Raw genomic sequence first — 19330 nt, 5'->3', positions numbered from 1 at the left:
ATTTTGTGTGGGGTATATGATGTTATGATATTTTCAGGTGAACAGGAAAAGGACTCAGCCACACATATACATGTATCCATCCTCCCCCAAACTCCCCTCCCACCCAGGCTGCCTCGTAGCACTGAGCAGACTTCCCTTTGCTGTCAGTGGGTCTTCTTCGTTATCCATTTTGAATACAGCAGTGTGTGCATGTCCCTCCCACACTCCCTAACTGTCCCTCCCCCCACCTGGCCCCCAGGGCAACCATAAGTCCGTTCTCTAAGTCTGTGAGTCTCTGTTTCGTAAGTCAGTCCATTGGTATCATCTCTTTTCGTTCCACACACAAGGGATGTCACATGATATTTCTCCTTCTCTCCCTGACTGACTCCACTCAGTAGGACGCTCTCTAGATCTGAACCCTCTTTCAAAGCAAGATGTCTTCCTTTGTAACAGTTGACTTGCAAGTCTATTTATAAATAAACACTCGAAACGTTTTCTAATTGCATTCATGCACATTTTTAATTCAATTCTTGCAATACCCCAGTAGGTGAGTCTGTGACACTGTTAACAGGACATATTCAAAGACATCTGGAAGCCAGGAGTAGACATGAGCTGGAACGCTCCTTACCATGGTGACCCCAATTCCATGACTAATCTCTGTTGGACACACAACCTTCAGTATCTCCCAGGGGGCTGTTTGCAGGTCATGCTCCATAACATCTCCTGGAACTAACTGCGCCATCCCAGACTCAGAATGGCCCACAGACAAGGCAACCGATTCCCGATTTTCATCAGGAAAAAAACCCACAACTATATCCAGGGCAGGGGGCTGGGGTCACGAGATCAAACCATCCCTGAGGCCTGATCACAGAACTCATCTGTCCAGTCCTGGACCATCTTCAGGACATCCTTGTTCACCACTGGGCCCTCCAGTCTTCTCGTCATGTCCACTCCATTGCTTTGTTTCTTCTTCCTGTGAAACATAAGAATCAGTGTATGCTGTTTTTTTTTTTTTTTTGCAGTCCTGGAAAAATACATAAATCCTCTAGAATAGAACTTCAGCACCCAGGAGATGGATAAATGCAATACTGCCTGTCAGATCAGTAAACAAAGGATGTCACAGGCATCAGCGGTTGCAGGTACAGCCAAAGGTGAGCTGGTGAGCCCCGAGGGAACTCAGGAAGGAACAGCTGCCGTCCAGCAGCCATCAGACTGCACCCACTCCCCACAGTGAGCCCTGAGGAAACTCAGGACGTGAAAACAGGATCCTGGCCCCAGGGAGCTGAGGTGCACATCAAAGGAATGGTTGCAGCGAGCCCACAGTCTTCCAACTTCCCATACACATGCTAAGTCACGTCTGACTCTTTCTGAACCCATGGACTGTAGCCCATCACGCTCCTCCGTCCATGAGATTCTCCTGGCAAGAATACTGGAGTGGGTTGCCATTCCCTTCTCCAGGGATTTTCTCTACCCAGAGATCAAACTGGGGTTTCCTGCATTGCAGGCAGATTCTTTACCACCGAGCCACCTGGGTAGACGAGAACATGCATACACTGCTATATTTAAAATAGATAACTGGACTTCCCTGGTGGTGTCTAGCAGCTAGGACTCCGTGCTCCCAGTGCAGGGGGCCCAGGTTCAGTTTCTGGTCAGGGAACTAGATCCCACATGCCAGAACTAAGATCCTGAGCAGCCAAATAAATAAATATTTTTAAAAATAAAATAGATAACCTACAGGACCTATTGTAAAAAAAAATTAAATTTTTAAATGCAAAAAAAAAAAAAAAAGAGCAGACGGGAGTATCCGGGTCCACTTTCTCATCACAGACAAGCAGGAGTTGGGGTGTGGCAGCCCCATGAGGGAACTGTAGACCCCCAGCAAAGGGGTGCAGGATGTGGCCGCCTCCGCCAGCAGCACCTCGGGCCCAGGGTCGCCCTCCCGACAAGGCGCCTTCCCTCCCAGGCCTGTGGCTGCCGCACCGGAAGCTGCGGGGACGTACAGGACGACCTCGGGGCGGAGCACCCTCTTCAGGGCGGCGTCCTGCAGGAGCTTGGCGCCCCGGAGCCCGACGCCGTTTCCGCTGAGGTCCAGGTGCCGCAGGGTCCGGTTGTGGAGGAGCACGGAGGTCAGGGCTGGGCAGCAGACGGAAGTGAACTGGCACTCCTCCAGCCTGCGGGAGGGAAACAGGCCGCGGCTGAGCGACGGCCAGCCGAGCTGTTCACAGCCCGGAAGGCATACTGTGGCCGGAATACCTCATTTCCTTCTGAATAGTCTAATGCTTTCAAACTGTGGTGCTGGAGAAGACTCTTGAGACTCCCTTGGGCAGAAAGGAGATCCAACCAGTCCATCCTAAAGGAAATCAGTCCTGAATACTCATTGGAAGGACTGATGCTGAAGCTCCAGTGCTTTGGCCACCTGATGCGGAGAGCCAACTCATTGGACCTGATGCTGGGAAAGATTGAAGGTGGGAGAAGAAGGGGATGACAGAGGGTGAGCTGGTTGGATGGCATCACTGACTCAATGGGCATGAGTTTGAGCAAACTCTGGGAGTTGGTGATGGACAGGGAAGCCTGGCATGTTGCAGTCCATGGGGTTGCATGGAGTTGGACACAACTTAGTGACTCAACAACAACAGAAGTTTTATTTTCCTTTTAAAAATTTTATATTGGAGCATAGTTGGTTGACGATGTTGTGTTAGTTGTAGGTGTTCAGCAAAGAGATTCCCTTGTACATATATATGTATCTTTGCTTTTAAAAATTTTTTCCCGTTTAGGTTATTATAGAGTGTTGAACAGGGTTCTTCCGTGCTACACAGTAGGTCCTTGCTGGTTATCTGTTGTATATATAGTAGCAGTTTTAAAAAATTAAACTGTATAGCACAGGGGACTCTGCTCCATGCTATGTGTTAGCCTGGTTAGGAGGGGAATCTGGGAGAGAATAGATACATGGATGCCTACGTTAGGGCCAAGTCCCCTCACTGTTCACCTGAAACTATCACAACATTGTTAATCAGCTATGCTGCTGCTGCTGCTGCTAAGTCGTGTCCGACTCTGTGCGACCCCATAGACGGCAGCCCACCAGGCTCCTCCGTCTCTGGGATTCTCCAGGCAAGAATACTGGAGTGGGTTGCCATTTCCTTCTCCAATGCATGAAAGTGAAGTCGCTCAGTCGTGTCCAACTCTTAGCGACCCCGTGGACTGCAGCCTACCAGGCTCCTCCACCCATGGGATTTTCCAGGCGAGAGTACTGGAGTGGGGTGTCATTGCCTTCTCTGGTTAATCAGCTATACCTTAATACAAAGTAAAAAAGTTAAAAATAGATCACTTATTAAAAATATAGTTGATTTACAATGTTGTGTTAATTTCTGCTGTACTGCAAAATGATTCAAATATACATATATTTTTTTTTTCACTTATGGTTACCTGGAAATGTATTCCATACTTGCAAATATACTTCACTCAACCTAGGAGATAAATCAATATTTAAATCCCAAGACTAAATTTCTGGAGTAAAAGAATTGTGACCTGCAGTGGATTCCCTTCGAGTAGTTAATTATCAACAAAAATGAAATCCATTATCAGGATTAATCCTAGGAATTAAAGGTGTAACATAAAGTGATTTAAATGATCTAGACTTCAGTGATGTCACTTAAATGTGGAATATAAGAAATCACACAAGTGAGTAAAAATGCAAAACAGAAGAAATCTCACAGATATAGAAGACAAACTAGTGTTAACAAGGGGGAGATGGAAAAAAGGGCAAATTGACTAATTGAATTAAGACATACAAACTATTAAGTATAAAATCACTAAGTAACAAGGATGTATTGTACAACATGGGGAATTGTAGCCATTATTTTAATAATGTTTAATGGGGTAAACATTAAATGTAAAAATACTCTGTAAAAATACTCTGGGTCCATACCCAGACGTAGGGCTGCTGGATCATGTGGGCCGTGCACAGCCTGTGTCTCACAAACACCTCCCGTGATTCCCAGGAATGCTAGGGTTTAAGGACCGTCATTCCAGGAAAAATTCTTGTATTCAGTGAAACATAAAGAAAATGTGTTAGTTTTAGACTAATACCTTAGCCGTAGATGGAGTCTTTCGAAATCAATGTTTATGCTTAGGGACTCTAAAAAAAAAAAAAAAAAAGACTCTGTAAAAATACTGAATCACTATGCTGTATGCCTGAAACTAGTGTTATATGATAAGCAACTGTACTTCAATAAAAAAAAACAAAAGCTCACATATCTGAGTGAAAAAAAGACCTAGACTTAGAACCCAGATCATACCAATAGTGAACAGAAAATGCAGGTAGGAAAGAGGCAAAAAAAAAAAGTGTATATGCATAACTGAATCACTTTGCTGTATATCTGAAACTGACACAACATTGTTAATCAATTCTAATAGAAAATTTAAAATAAATAAAAAATAACTCTAAAAAAGTTTCAACCTTTGTTACTGGAGAAGAGATGTTTCCAAATCTTTTCCAAATATCTGGAGTAGCCACTATAACAATTAAAAATAGGATAGATCCTTTTAAGTCACTGACTAGTATGATGTTGGCATAGAGACGTTATAAGAGAAGAAAAAATTACATACAGAGAAAAGAGTCCCTAAGCATAAACATTGATTTCGAAAGACTCCATCTACGGCTAAGGTATTAGTCTAAAACTAACACATTTTCTTTATGTTTCACTGAATACAAGAATTTTTCCTGGAATGATGGTCCTTAAACCCTAGCATTCCTGGGAATCACGGGAGGTGTTTGTGAGACACAGGCTGTGCAGGGCCCACATGATCCAGCAGCCCTAGGTCTGGGTATGGACCCAAGAAATAGAAACGAGAATATGAGAGTTATCTGCACCTCATGTTCACAGCAGCACTGTTTACAACAGCCATGATACGGAGCAACCTAGATGCCCATCGCCAGAAGAGTGGGTAAAGAAGGCGTGCTAGGCACGCACAGGGGGATACTGCGCAGCCGTGAAGCAGCAGCTGTGGCATGTTACACAGCAGCACACATCCCAGCCACCAAGCACAAGGAAACCCTGCCGTTTGTGATGACTTGGGTGGACCTCGAGGGCATAACGCTCAACGAGATAAGCCAGACACACACAGACAAATGATGCAAGAATTTGCCTTTCTAACAACTTCCCAGACAAAAACACTCATAGTCTGAGCCACTTCCCACGTGGCTCAGTGATAAAAAATCCACTTGCCGATGCAGGAGATGTAGGTTTGATCCCTGGGTCAGGAACATCCCTGGGAAGAGGAAATTGCAACCCACTGCAGTATTCTTGCTGGAAAATCTCATGGACAGAGGAACCTGGCAGGCTACAGTCCGTGGGGTCGCAAAGTCGGATGCTACTGAGCAACCACACACACACACACACACACACAGCCCACAGGGTCACAAGAGTCAGACAATGACCGAGCGACTGAACAATATTTGAGGACTACACTCTGAGAACCACTGCTCTGAAGCTTCTAAGTCCTTTACCCAAATGGATGGCAAATCCCAGCAATGCAAAACACATCTCCACATTCTACCCTGAGAATTTTACAGACCCCGGGTCCCAAAGGAAGCAATGGGGACAGCTTACTCGAGAACCTGGAGGCCAGAGTCAGGGTTCAACAGGGGCTGACACAGCAGGACCACGCCGCTGTCCCTCAGGCTGTTACTGCCAAGGTCCAGACTTCTCAGGGTTTTATTTTTATCAAGAGCAGATGCTATATCTTGACAGCACTCGGAGGTCAGGGCGCAATTCCTCAGCCTGCAAAGAAACACCAACCAAACGCCTTTAAGCTTATTTTCTGCCTTTTGTATTGTTTTTGTAGAACAGCTTTACCTAAATATAATAATTGATGCTTTCGAACTGTGGTGCTGGAGAAGACTCTTGAGGGTCCCCTGGACAGCAAGATCAAACCAGTCAATCCTAAAGGAAGTCACCCTGAATATTCATTGGTGATGCTGAAGCTAAAGCTCCAATACTTCGACCACCTGATGTGAAGAGAAGACTCATTGTAAAAGACCCTGATGCTGGGAAAGACTGAGGGCGGGAGAAGAGGGCGACAGAAGATGAGATGGTTGGATGGCATCATTGACTCAATGGACATGAGTTTGAGCAAGCTCCGGGAGACGGTGAAGGACAGGGAAGGGAAGCCTAGCGTGCTGCAGTAGATGGGGTTGCAAAGAGTCAGACACGACTGAAGTCATTTAGCACACATGCACAGCATCGCTGAAAAGAATTTAGCATGATCTGGTGTTGGAACTGCCTCAAGCTAATGGCTCCTGCAGTGACGAAAAGATGTCAGCATCTCTGACATCTCACAAAGCTGTGCCTCTGTGATTCCCTGCTGGGTCGCCTGGCACATAATCTGAGAACTCTGTCCCTAGCTAGTTTGCCCCTGAAACTGAAACCACTGCCATCCTCCTCTCTGTTACGCTTTCTTCCAGTATCCACACAATGCCATGCGTGCAGTAGGTGCTTGATCAATCCGTGGCATAAAGGAACATATAACATACACACGGCAGTCTCTCCCCACTGCCCTATTCTTCCCCAGGGAGTTCCAGAGAGCAGTGTCTAGGGACTTACACCAGCCTCTGCAGAGGAGACGGAAAATGTCCCAAGATGTTCCAGAGCTGCTTCACCCCGTCATCCTGCAAGGCGTTTTCTGCCAGGCTCAGGTGGGTCAGACTCTGGTTACTCACGAGAGAAAAGGCAAGACTTCCGCAGGAAAGCGGTGTGAGGTCACAATTCTCCAGCCTGTGGGTGAGACACTCACAGTCGGGATGCAGTTTAATTTGTTCCCTTGACTGGGTTTTTCCTGGTCTCCTGCTGAAACTCAACGGTTTCCATCTGGGCTTCCGATCTAAAGGCAGACGTCTCCTCCCACTTCTGTGACCACCTCTTAGGGCTTCCCGGGCTTAAAGAAGAGGACTGGGGGTCATGATGTGAGAAGAAATTGTGGATCAAGAAAAAAGTTATAGAGAGGGATGAAGAGGGTGAGAAAGTGACCAGCAGGGAGTCTAAGAGTGAAGACATTTATGGAGATGACGTGGGAAGAGACAACATGTCTGAAAGTTACAGAAAGATGGAAAGGTGCCCTGAAGACGTAAGGCAGGCCTGCGTGTTAGAGAAGCTAAGGTGCAGCGGCTTCCTTGGAGGTCCAGTGGTTACGGCCCTGCGCTTCCACAGCAGGGGCACGGGTTTGATCCCGGGTGGGGGGATCTAACCTCCCACATGCCCTGTAGCCAAAAAGCAGACAAAAAAAACAGCTAAGGTGGAGAGGATGGTTCTGAAAGCGTTTTCATCCACAGCGAAGGAGGGCAGATGTAAATAAGAAAGTGTCTGTGGTTGGGACTTCTCTGGTGGTCCAGTGGCTAAGCCTGCACGTCCCCAGTGCAGGGGCTCAGGTTCGATCCCCAGTCAGGGAAGTCGATCTCACATGCTGCAACTAAGACCGGCTCAGCCAAATAAAAATTAAAAAAATTTAAATGTTACAAAAATAAAATGGAGGAAAGAAAGTATCTAATGTTGGCATCACTCGGTTTGGTGACAGCTGATCCCTGGACTTGCCGTGGTGATCGTTCTGTGAGCTAGAAAGTACCAGGTCACCAGAAACTCACTCAGGTTGTGAGTCAGTCATCCTTCAGTTAAAAAATAAAATCTAGTGCTTGAGTTACACGTAAACAGCAGCATGTCATTTTCCCCTCAACAGATGGGCCAAAGCCGGAGCAGTAACAAGAGTCTGATGAGAATTTGGCGTGGGGGGATTTTCACACGCACCGCAGGTGGGCCTGCAAATTGGTACGTGTGGTCTGGAAATGAGCCTGGTAATCCTGAAGATGAGCGCTCTCCGTGACGTGGCAGTTCTACGTGTATGTGTGTGTGTGTGTGTGTGTGAACAGCTCAGGCCTCAGCGGCGGATAAGACAGACACTTAGACTGTTGCGTGTTCATACACACGTTACCGCTCAGCACCAAAGAGGAACAGCCTGTAGAAAAGCGAAACACAGGAGATGTCGGTTGGCTGGGAAAAGCACACACGGCTGATGAGGCCGCTCAAGAGCCCGAGGGTCTGCAGACCCGTGCTCCGTGTCGTCCGTGTGTGGCCGTGTCGCGGCAAACACAGGTAGGGAGCCTGAGCCCACCTCCAGATGGGGCGGGGCGGGGGTTCCGGGGCCAGGGCCACCCGTGAGGAGGGAAGACGGTGCCGGCGAGGTTCCAGTGCGAAGAGGGGCTGATGATGCGCCAGGATCACTGTGCTTCTACCTCCCGGGACAGCAGGTGCGAACACGTGCTGGGCTAGAGCCCTGTCTGTGTCTCTGTCTGTCTCTCCCATTGTCTGTCTGTCTCTGTCTCGCATTCTCCCTGCCTCCTTGTCTGTCTCCCTGTCTGTCTCTCCATCTGTCTCTCCATCTCTGTCTGTCTGTGTCTCTCTCTGTGTGTCTTTCCCTGTCTCTGTCTCTCAGTCTCTTTCTGTCTGTCTGCCTGTCTCTCTCTGTCTGTCTCTGTCTCTGTCTCCCTGTCTGTCTCTCCATCTGTCTCTGTCTCTCTATCTCTGTCTGTCTGTCTCTGTCCGTCTCTCAGTCTCTGTCTCTGTCTCCCTGTCTCTCCATCTGTCTTTGTCTGTCTCTGTCTCTGTCTGTGTCTGTCTGTCTGTCTCTGTCTCTGTCTGTCTCTCTGTATCTGTCTCTGTCTGTCTGCCTGTCTCTCTCTCTCTGTCTCTGTCTGTCTGTCTCTGTCTGTCCGTCTCTCAGTCTCTGTCTCTGTCTGTCTGTCTGTCTCTCTGTGTCTCTGTCTCTCTCTCTCTGTCTCAACCCTTCACTGTCCCTCCCACACCATTAACAATCACAAGACTTTGCTTTGTTCCGTGATGCACTCTCCCGCCTTTTCTGTTTTTCTCCATCTACCGACCATCTGAGGCACAGCATGGCACCCGGTAAGACTCACGACAGCCTCTCCAGCTGGGGCGCCAGCACGGGGGGACACTGCTCGCCCCTCTCCAGGGAGACACGTCTCAGCATCAGGGTCTTCAGATGGATGTTCCTCTTGAGACTCCTGGTGAGCTCAGCTCCGTTGGTGGGGTCGAACGGGCAACCTTCCAGCCTGCGGGAGTCACAGCGACAGCAGCCCTGAGCTCCCGGGTGGCGTGGTGCCCCCAGCCACCTGACCTTGCATCCTCCTTGGCCCTCGTCCCTCCCCAAGAGCCGTGGGAGGGGGCTTCCATCCTCCCTGGGTGAACCTGCATCTATTCAGCATCTGAACTGCACATCACCAACGGAAAACAGGCTTCCCTGCTGGCTCAGCTGGTAAAGAATCCACCGCAACGCGGGAGACCCCGGTTCAATTCCTGGGTTGGGAAGATCCACTGGAGAAGGGAAAGGCTACCCACTCCAGGATTCTGGCCTGGAGAATCCCATGGACTGTGTAGTCCACGGGGTCACAAAGGATCAGACACGACGGAGCGACTTTCACTAGCACAATAGAAAACAACACACGAGGGGCTGTGACGAACGGGCGTGGGGTAACCGTGGGGCTCCAATCCCAGACAGGGACTCTGCCTGCCCTTGAGCACATCTTCTTTCCACGTTTATCCGCCAAACCACCTTCAGGATGAAGAACCAGTGGACAGAGTGGGGGCTGCAGGCAGGGGGCGGGGTGGAGGAAATGATGGTTAAAGGGCGCAACCCCCCAGTTATAAGGTGACTGAACTCTGGAGATCTCTGGTCCAGTCTGCTGATGGTTAACTCGATGGCCGTGTGCACAGAAGTGGCTAACAGAGCTGATCTCAAGTGTTCAAACGGTGGCTTGTGAGCCGGCCAAGGGGTTAATTAGCCTGATGGTGGTGAGCGGTTCACAGTGCGTGCATGTATGAGACCATCATCTTAAAAAAGAAGCTGAGTGAACGGTCACAAATAGGAATGAAAGGCTGCCATTTGCAGCAACAGAGATGGACCCAGAGATGATCATACTGTGTGAAGTGAGTCAAACACAGACATTTTGGTATCACTTATATGTGGAATCTGCAGCATAACATGAAAGAATTTATTTACTGAAGAGAAAAAGACTCACAAACATAGGATACAAACTCACAGTTACCAGAGGGGAAAGGGGTGGGGAGAGGCAGAGATCAGGAGTCTGGGATGAACAGGTGTATGTTCAGAATAGATTATGTCCAGAATCGATCACGTTGCTGTACAGCAGAAGCAAAGACAATGCTGTAACGCAACTATAGTCCAATTAAACAATAAAGTAGATGAAGCAACCAGGGTTTCCTCTATAGCACAGAGAACTGTAGGGCTTCCCAGGTTAAGGACCCGCCTGCCAATGCAGGAGACACCAGTTCCATCCCTGGGTCGGGAAGAACCCCTGGAGGAGGGCCCGGCAATCCACTCTAGTATTCTTGCCTGGAGAATCCCCCTGGACAGAGGAGCCTGGTGGGCTACAGTCCATGGTGTCGCACAGAGTTGGACAGGACTGAAGCAACTTAGCACAGCACAGCATAGCCCAGGGAACTATCTTCAATATCTCACAATAACCTATAATGGAAAAGAATCTGAAAAAAAATCTATCTGCAGAACGGAATTGCTGTGCTGTACACCTGAAGCTAACACGATATTGTAAATCGATGACACTTTGATAAAAGAAGAAAGCTGGGTGAAACGAGCAGCAACTGCACACAATGAGACGTCAGCCAGACTGAGCCTGCGACCAGCGCCCTGGGTGCCGGCGTCCTCTCCCCGCCGCGCCTCGGGCCTCACCTGAGAAACTGCAGAAAACACCATGGGTGTTTCAGGGTGTTGCAGAGAGCGTCTATCACTTGGCATCCCACTTCCGTGTCTTGTATTTCCAAGTGTCTCAGGTACTGGTTTTCCACCAAAACTCTGATGATGCCTTCACTCACCACGAGAGAGCCCACACGCTTAAAGCTGAAGAAGCAAGCGGTGGCAGTTATCACAGCGTCCTACGAGCCCATCAACCCTGAACACTCTCTGGAAGGATGGATGCTGAAGCTGAAGCTCCAGTACTTTGGCCCCCTGATGTAAAGAGCTGACTCCTTGGAAAAGACCCTGATGCTGGGAAAGAGAAAAGGCGGGAGGAGAAGGGGGAGACAGAGGATGAGATGGCTGGATGGCATCACTGACTCGATGGACATGAGTTTGAGCAAGCTCTGGGAGATGGTGAAGGACAGGGAAGCCCGGCGTGCTGCGGTCCATGGGGTCGCTAAGAGTTGGACACGACTGAGTGGCCGACACGGAGGTCAGGCTGACTGGCACTCACATCAGTTTCCGGAGGTTACAGTGGGGATGCCTCAGTGCTGCGGCAAGAGTCTCCACGGCCTCCGTGTCCATCACACTGTCTCTCACAGTCAGGACTTCCAAACTCTCGTGTGTCTTAAACACAGAGCAGAAGTCTTGCCACCAGAGAGAACGCCTCTCACTGCCTTCTGGTCTGTGTGGGAGTGAAAAAAACAAAAACAAAAACAAAAACAGAAAAAATGGCTCATCAGTAGCGATTAAGCTCGAGAAAACCTACCAGCAAACCCAGGACTTACTTATGATCATGGATCCCTTTGGGGCTTTCCTGAGATGTCCTCATTTAGAAAGTGGCCCAGGAGACTTGCCTGGTGGCCCAGTGATTAAGAATCTGCTTCGCAATGCAGGGGGTGTGGGTTTGATCCCTGGTGGGAACTAAGCTCCCACATGCCTGCAGAGCAGCAAATCCCCGCGCTACAGCTACTGAGCCCAGGAGGCACAGCTGGAGCATCTGCGCTGCGAGGGGAGATCCCACACGATGCAAGCAGGAAGCCGCTGCCGCCACCCAGACCCCACGCAGCCAAATGCATAATACATACTTAAAAAATAAATACAAAGTTGCCCAGCAGAACGGCTCTGAGACTTCTCATTCTATTCCAGGAGGATTTGTGGCCCCACTTACAGTTTAATGTGACTGAGGGAGAGAGAGCTGAGCTGTGATCAGTCAGGATTTATGTGCAGGCAGGAATTAGGTCACCAGATAGAAATCATATTCTTACTGTGTGCCTATGAAATTGTCATTAAGGAGAAACGCCTTGAAGCAAGTCAGAGAAGGAGAAGTATCATATGACACCCCTCGTATGTGGATCTAGAGAGAAATGATGAAAATGAGCTTACGAAACAGAAAGAGACTCAGACTTAGAGAACGAACTTATGGTCCAGTTCAGTCGCTCAGTCGTGTCTGACTCTTTGGGAACTTATGGTTAGCAGGGGGGAAGGATGGGGGGAAGGGATGGTTAGGGAGTTTGGGATGGACATGCACACGCTGCTATTAAAATGGAGAACCAACAAGGACCTTCTGTAGACACAGGGAACTCTGTGTATGTAGGGCTGAGTCCCTTCACTGTTCACCCGAAACTATCGCGGCATGGTTGATTGGCTCTACCACACATAAAGTAAAACGTTTTAAAAAGGAAGAAAAAACTCTATAAAGGAACAGAATAAGGGGAAAGTATCATTATTACTATTAGGGCATGGTGAGCACAGAATCTAAACTCTCTCCCAACAGCAGCGTGTTCAGTGGTTCGGCTCTGGTCTTCGCCTTCACTCTTCCCTGTCAGAGACCCCACTGGACAGCACGTGCCTGGAGACTGAAAACATTACAGTGTGTACAGAATGAGGGGGACAGACAGGGGAGCCCCACAGAATGAGGGGGACAGACGGGGGACCCCACAGAGTGAGGGGGACAGACGGGGGAGCCCCACAGAATGAGGGGGTGATAGAGGGGGGACCCCACAGAGTGAGGGGGACAGATGGAGGGAGCCCCACAGAGTGAGGGGGACAGACAGGGAGCCCCACAGAATGAGGGGGTGATAGAGGGGGGAGCCCCACAGAATGAGGGGGACAGATGGGGGGAGCCCCACAGAGTGAGGGGTGACAGACGGGGGGAGCCCCACAGAGTGAGGGGTGACAGATGGGGGGAGCCCCACACAATGAGGGGGACAGACAGGAGGGAACCCCAGGTGCGTGAGGGGGAGGGCACTCGGCATAGCAGGAAGGAAGGTGATCTGTGCATCTTGCTTTTTTGTTCCAGTATTTTCTCGGTTTTAGTGGAACTCAGCAACCCCAGGAATACTGTCTGTCCTGTTATTTTCCCCCCAGCTTAGGAGTTACTTTCTCTTCCATTTTATGCTTTTCCACCAGCAGTTTGGGGCTTCCTTGGTGGGTCAGCTGTAAAGAACCTGCCTGCCAGTGCAGGAGATGTAAGAAACATGGGTTCGATCCCTGGGTCAGGAAGACCCCCTGGAGAAGGACATGGCAACCCACTCCAGTGTAGTCCCCTGGAGAATCCCATGGACAGAGGAGCCTGGCGGGCTACAGTCCGTGGGGTTGCCAAGAATCAGACACGACTTATCAACTAAACAACAACAGGAGGTTTAGAATGCCACACACTCTTAGACACGTGGGTCAGTGAAAGTGTACCAAATGTTCACGACAACCCTCAACCGAGACATAAACGTTTGTTTCCTGCTCATGTTTTCAACGAAGCCATATTGTTTCAAGCAGAATTTACTCGGAATATGACTAAACACATGCTCTGCAGAACATTTAACCCAGCACTTCCTTTAGTTGCATGAGAGAGAAAAAAAATACACGAAGTTTCTCTAGTTCACTGATGGTCTCTGGGGTTCAGATAATGAAGTCACCATTGAGCCCACCACTACCAATTCTTTTTTTTTTGTTAAACCAGAACGGCCGGTTTATAAGACAAACTCCCATGCGCAAGGGATCCACTCACGACAGGCGGTCACCCTTGATGCCCAGGAGATGCTAGACAAGGTTCCCCAGCAGGACCTCGAATCCCACCGAAGGAGAGATTCGAGCACTTACTGGGGGGAAGGAAGAGGGCCTGGCAAGAGGCTGGTGGCTTTGGCGACGGCCCAGGCGATGGTCAGTTCTAACTCCCGCAGCTGTCGGCAGAACTTGAGGCAGAAAGCGGAGACCTGCAGGTCTCTGATCTTGCTGATGACCAGCAGAGACTTACGGTGGTCGTGGAGGATCTGACCCACGAAGACCTCCTCCCGGATCTCGTGCAGACAGTAGAACAGCTGGGGGAGCCCGTGGTGCGGGGTTGGGGGGTCACCGTCGGGCGGCATGGTGGCGACCTTCAGCAGTTTCCTCTTGTTCCCCAGGGACACCTTGCACCCAAACAGCTGCTCCACGGCAAGGGCGCACGTGTCATTCAACAGGCCAAACAGGAACAGCGCCATCCCGGCCAGGTGGTTTTTCCTTCTCCCAGGATGAGCAAGCAGCTGTAAGATGCGGAAGTGGTCCAACACTTGGAAATTCCTGAGCCTCTGTGGGAAGCAGAGGATGAATAGCAGGGCGGCAAAGAACTCCTGGAAGCTCGGGTGGGCGAAGGCGACAAGGTCCCCGCCGGCCACTGCCCTCCGGAGGACCCTCACCCCAAGAAACACCTCGATGTCCCTTTCGTCCAGTCTGGCCAGGTTGAGGTCCGTCTCACTGAACACCCACTGGTTCTTCCACATGCCCTCCACAGCCAAGGAGCACAGGCGTTTCAACTGCTCCTGGGGGGTCTCGCCGACGACATGCCTCACCCTGGTTGGCAACAGGCTGGAGAGGTAGTGGATGAACACGGCCGTGGCGTTGGGGAATGCCCGAGGCAGGCTGCTTCCTCTCTCCATCTGTTGCTTCAGACAAGAGCAGACCAGCCAGCAGATGACGGGGACTCGGCACATGGAGAAGAGGACCGCGTTGCCCATGGCGAAACGCAAGGCTGCGTCGGCATCGCGCCTGTTTTTGAAGTACGACCTGAAGTACCTGGATCTCTCAGGCGCACTGAAGCCCATCAGGGTGATCAGAGAGGGACTGTTCAGAAAGGGGCTCACGGTCTTCCACAAGCTGAACCTCAGGAAGACGATGATCGTGGCATCAGGGAGCATCCTTTTGCTCAACAGACTGGTCAGGAGGACGGAGCCTGGCATCTTCTGGCTCCAGTCTTCTCTCAGGTCCTCCTGTCTGTCTATGAGGGTCAAGGTTAGTTCCTCGAAGCCATCCAGCAGGAGGAGGAGGTGTTCTGGGTGGGAAAGGATCCTAGACGCGAGAGCCGGAGACCCGGACAACTTGCAGGCGATCAGCTCGGAGAAGCTCTGCTCCTCCGGCCGGTCCATATCCTGGCAGTGGAGGTAGAAAGCGAGCCAGCCCTTGTGGGCGTAGAACTTGTTCTCTGCCCACTGCTGCATCACTTTTTTGGCTATGGTGGTTTTCCCGACGCCGGCATCTCCCTGAAGGACCACGGTCTTGGGCTGTCTTCCGTGGGGCTTTCTGGGGAGAAGAAGACACTGCAGGAGTGTGTCTTCTCTGCAGGGCTCTTGGTAAAAGAAGTCCATGTTGTTCCCAGGCCAAGATGTCCTGTCCCACAGGGTTGAGTGCTCACTCATCACACGTGCCTTGTACTCCCGAATTTTATCTGCAGGAACAAGACAGGGGAGACACAGGGTCCAGCATCAGCTATTTGTGAGAACTAACCGATCAACCAGAGAACGAGCCTCCGTGTCTACCACTGGCTCTGGGACACAGGTGCACTGATCAGGCACTTGTCCTGCAAGCCCTGGTGGTCCAGGAGCTAAGGCTCCATGCTCCCAATGCAGGGGGCGTGGGCTCTGTCCCTGGTCAGGGAACTAGACCCCACATGCCACAACTAAGACCTGGCACAGCCAAAAATAAATTAAAAAAAAAATAAATACGAAGAAAAAAAAAGACTGAATCCAACCAAGGGAGAGAGAGAAGGATGGTGGCTGGACTTCCTCCTGAGATGAGTTCACAAGCGCTCCTTTATCTGAAGTTCTGATTCACAGAAGGGACACTGGGCACACCCGTTTGCAGCGCCCCCCACCTCAGGAAGCCAGCATCTCATCCCAACCCACCGCCTCTCGTCTGCCAGGGTCTACGCAGGGCCAGCACGTACCAGACTCATCTTCCTCCAAAGTCAGCTCCCTCTTTCTCAGGCTCAAGGCCTCTGGTTCCAAGTTAGGTAAAATTTCTGGAACAGACCGAAAAAACAAAAAGGAGGCTGTCTCATAGGCATGACAAGATGGACAGAAAGACAGAGCCGCCCAGAGGCAACAGGGCCTTTAAGGAGAGTGGCGGCCAGGCCATCCACAAGTCTCATCCTCTCATCTTCTTGGCGCAGAGAGAGGAAAATACCTCGGCTTCCATCACCATGTTGGGAGGTGAGAATGGTGCAGAGGCAGACGGTACCAGGGAGGGTGTTTGTGTGTGTGTATTCAGTCGCTTAGTCGTAATGTAAAGCCAATGTCAAAAGGGTGGGGAGGGGAGGGAAGTTCTAGAATAAAAGTGTTTTAAAAGCCGTAATGCGGGCGTGCTAAGTTGCTTCAGTCGTGTATGACCCTTTGTGACCCCATGGACTGTAGCCTGTTAGGATCCTCTGTCCATGGGATTCTCCAGGCAGGAATACTGGAGCAGGTTGCCATTTCCTTCTCCAGGGGATCTTACTGACCCAGGGATCGAACTCATGTCTCCTACATTGCAGGCGACTTCTTTACCACGGAGCCACCAGGGAAGCCCGTACATGTGTGTGTATGTGTGTGTGTACACACACATATACACTCCACTTCTTGCCCTTGTTCAGCTGGCCCACAGGAGCGGCTGAGAAAGCACTGAATTCTCCAGCCCCCAAGCCCACCCCCCTGCTCTGTTCTAGATGTCCTCTCACCGTTCAGCTCCCTCTGCGTCTGAAGACACAGCTCTGTCTGGTTCATCTTGGCGAAGATGTCACGAGCCACCTCCCAGGCACGTTGTCCCGGGAAGTACTCGGTCAGCAGATGAACCAGCTCCCCGCAGCGGGCTGACTTCAGCTGGTCCCAGGTGAGCGGGGTGCAGCCGGGTCTGGGGTTCTCCTCCACCAAAAGCTGCTTGAACCTCTGTAGATGCTCCGCGCTTACAGAAAGCATGAAAGGCATGACTCCGTTTCTGAAGGGGAGGGTGGGGGAGGAGGAGGACTCCAGCAAGGGAGGGGAGACACCAGAGGGGGACAGAGGGGAGGACGGGCAGGAGGAGGGGTCAGAGTTCAAGTTCATGTCACCCATGGTCACTCAGGGTTGGGAACCGCAGCACCGGCGGGCAGAGGGGACCAGCTGGAAGAGAAGACAGAGGCAGCCTGTGGAGACATGAGGTTACAGAACATGAGAGCACCATCCCGGGGAGGAGGTTTATTTAGACTTGATGGAGCCTGGCGGCTTCCCTGGTGGTCCAGACCTAAAGAACCCGCCTGCAGTGCAGGAGACCCGGGTTCCATCCCTGGGCGGGGAAGAGCCTCTGGAGGAGGAAATGGCAACCCGCTCCAGTGTCCTTGCCTGGAGAATCCCATGGACAGAGGAGCCTGGCGGGCTGTAGTCCACGGGGTCACGAAAGGGTGTGATATGACTGAGTGACGAACACTGTAACCGGTGAAGCCTGTCACGTGCTGGATTTTCTCTTTCCCTCCCTTCCTGGGAAACTCTCTGTCCTGTGGAAAGACCTGGGGTCCATCCGGTGCTGGGGCTCAGCATTTAGACTCAAATCCACTCTGGCATTTATTCTTTTCTCACCTTTGATGGCAGGAATCTTATCATAGCTGCCGGGCACGGTTCTCAGAGAGACACCCCCAGAGGTACATTTAAGACAGCGCCTGGTACATCAAAGCGAGTAGTGACTCGGGCTTCCTTCTATTCCATGGTTATTTTAAAGACTCACTGAGTGTTTATAAAAAGCACCTGAAATCAACGTCTCCGTTTGATTGTGAAACATTCAGGAGAGGGATGACGGTGAGACTTGTGTGACAACGGGGAATTTTTTAGCACTGCTGAACTGTACAGTTAAATGAGGTTAATATAGTAGGTTTAATATTGTGTCACTTTTACCACAATAAAAAAAAAACCAATGTCAAAAGGGTAGGGAGGGGAGGGAAGTTCTAAAATAAAAGTGTTTTAAAAGCCGTAATGCTTTTAGCCGTACTTGCTAAGTCGTTTCAGTCCTGACTCTTTGCAACCCTGTGGACTGTAGCCTGCCAGGCTCCTCTGTCCATGGGATTCTCCAGGCAAGAATACTGGACTGGGTTGCCATTTCCTTCTCCAGGGCATCTTCCCAACCCAGGGATCGAACCTGCGTCTCTTACGTCTCCTGAATTGGCAGGCAGGCTCTTTACACCAGTGCCACCTGGGAAGCTCAAACCCTGTAATAAGCAGATGCAATCTGTGCTCCTAGTTTAAATAAGACAGCTGTAGGAGATATTCTTAGGATAGCTGGGGAAGTTCAAATATGGATTTGATAATATATGGTATTAAAGAATTAATGTAAATATTTTTTAAAAGGTATGTATGTTATTCCCTGCTACCTATCTTCTCCACATCACATCCTTCTTCCACCGGCTTGCACCGGATTTATTGTGTGTAAAGAGTGGAATGTGGAGGAGAGAGAATGAAGTCTTTATCAGGAGGGGCTTGAGTCTCGGTCTACTTATGCTCACATCCTATTGCTTCTCTGAGTTTTTTTGTTTTTTAAGATTTTGGGATGTGGACCATTTTTAAAGTCTTTATTGAGTTTGTTACCATAATGCTTCTGTTCCATGCTTTGGATTTTTGGCCACAAGGCACGTGGGATCTTAGCCCCCTGACCAGGATGGAACCCGCCCCCTCCCGCCCCCGCACCGGGAGGTGGGGTCTCAACCGCTGGACCACCAAGGGGGCCCCTCTCTGAGTCATCTTTCCTTATTATCCTTCAGCACTCATCCCCTCATCCGGGAACCTCCCGGTGGCTTAAGTCATCCTGTGCTGGGAGCTGACTCCAAGTTTTCTCTCTCCCTTTGCAGCAGTGGTTGTGGATAATTGCAAGCTCCCCGTGGATAAGAACCACCTCCACTCTTGATTCCGTTATTCTGCTATTTGAGCAAAAAGAAGAAGCCTAGGTTAAGAAAAAGGAAAGATCTTCAATATAACAACCAAACTTCACACCTCGAGGAACTAGAAAGAGAAGCGTGAATGCACGGGTCTGATCCAGTAACTGTGGGAAAGTGCCGTGGAAGACTAGGACGTAGAAAAGGAAAACAACCCACTCACCCCGAAGGGAGCTAGGCTTCCTGGCTCCTTCCTGTCACAGACATCTCCCAAAGCAGAAAGAGAAGGCGCTGGGCCGGCCCGCCGTCCACCTTTATAAGTTCTGGGCACCGCTCAGCTTCCGCCTTCGTTTCCCATTGGCTGCGGCTGGCACGTTGCCGCCTCCTCACCGCACAAGCTGGAAAGCATTTAGCATTCTGAGTGGGAGGCCCTGGGCTGCAAGGCTTATC

At 50.4% G+C, this 19330-nt stretch overlaps 1 protein-coding gene across 12 annotated transcripts; it reads right to left on the bottom strand.

Moving 5' to 3' along the window:
* Positions 1 to 471: 471 nt before the first annotated feature.
* Positions 472 to 19238, bottom strand: NLRP8 (NLR family pyrin domain containing 8). 12 transcript variants are annotated; one of them, XM_055551614.1, is made up of 12 exons: positions 19104 to 19232; positions 16724 to 17167; positions 15956 to 16030; positions 13858 to 15457; positions 11273 to 11443; positions 10753 to 10920; positions 8942 to 9097; positions 6582 to 6752; positions 5589 to 5759; positions 2233 to 2428; positions 1988 to 2150; positions 472 to 952 (listed from the first exon to the last, which is right to left on the bottom strand). In XM_055551614.1, exons 2-12 carry the CDS (start codon positions 17094 to 17096, stop codon positions 921 to 923), a joined length of 3276 nt encoding a protein of 1091 aa, XP_055407589.1. In that variant the 5' UTR covers positions 17097 to 17167; positions 19104 to 19232; the 3' UTR covers positions 472 to 920. The 12 variants fall into 12 exon arrangements, with proteins under 12 accessions (XP_055407589.1, XP_055407586.1, XP_055407588.1 ...); XM_055551611.1 differs by having other exon boundaries at positions 1960 to 2150; positions 19104 to 19226; XM_055551613.1 differs by having other exon boundaries at positions 1980 to 2150; positions 19104 to 19224.
* Between the last annotated feature and the right edge of the window lie 92 nt (positions 19239 to 19330).

The sequence above is a fragment of the Bubalus kerabau genome, chromosome 17 (assembly GCF_029407905.1).
Source record: "Bubalus kerabau isolate K-KA32 ecotype Philippines breed swamp buffalo chromosome 17, PCC_UOA_SB_1v2, whole genome shotgun sequence".
Lineage (NCBI taxonomy): Eukaryota > Metazoa > Chordata > Mammalia > Artiodactyla > Bovidae > Bubalus > Bubalus kerabau.
This window is presented reverse-complemented; position numbering and strand designations above follow the sequence as displayed.

Bases quoted from the DNA above. Each gene is read 5' to 3' on its own strand.
- NLRP8 (XM_055551611.1), bottom strand. From the start codon at position 17,096: ATGGGTGACATGAACTTGAACTCTGACCCCTCCTCCTGCCCGTCCTCC. The intron at 2,151-2,232 runs GTATTCCGGCCA...TCCCTCCCGCAG, and splicing joins ACTATTCAGAAGGAAATGAG to GCTGGAGGAGTGCCAGTTCA. The intron at 953-1,959 runs GTGCGGCAGCCA...TATGTTTCACAG, and splicing joins GTACGTCCCCGCAGCTTCCG to GAAGAAGAAACAAAGCAATG.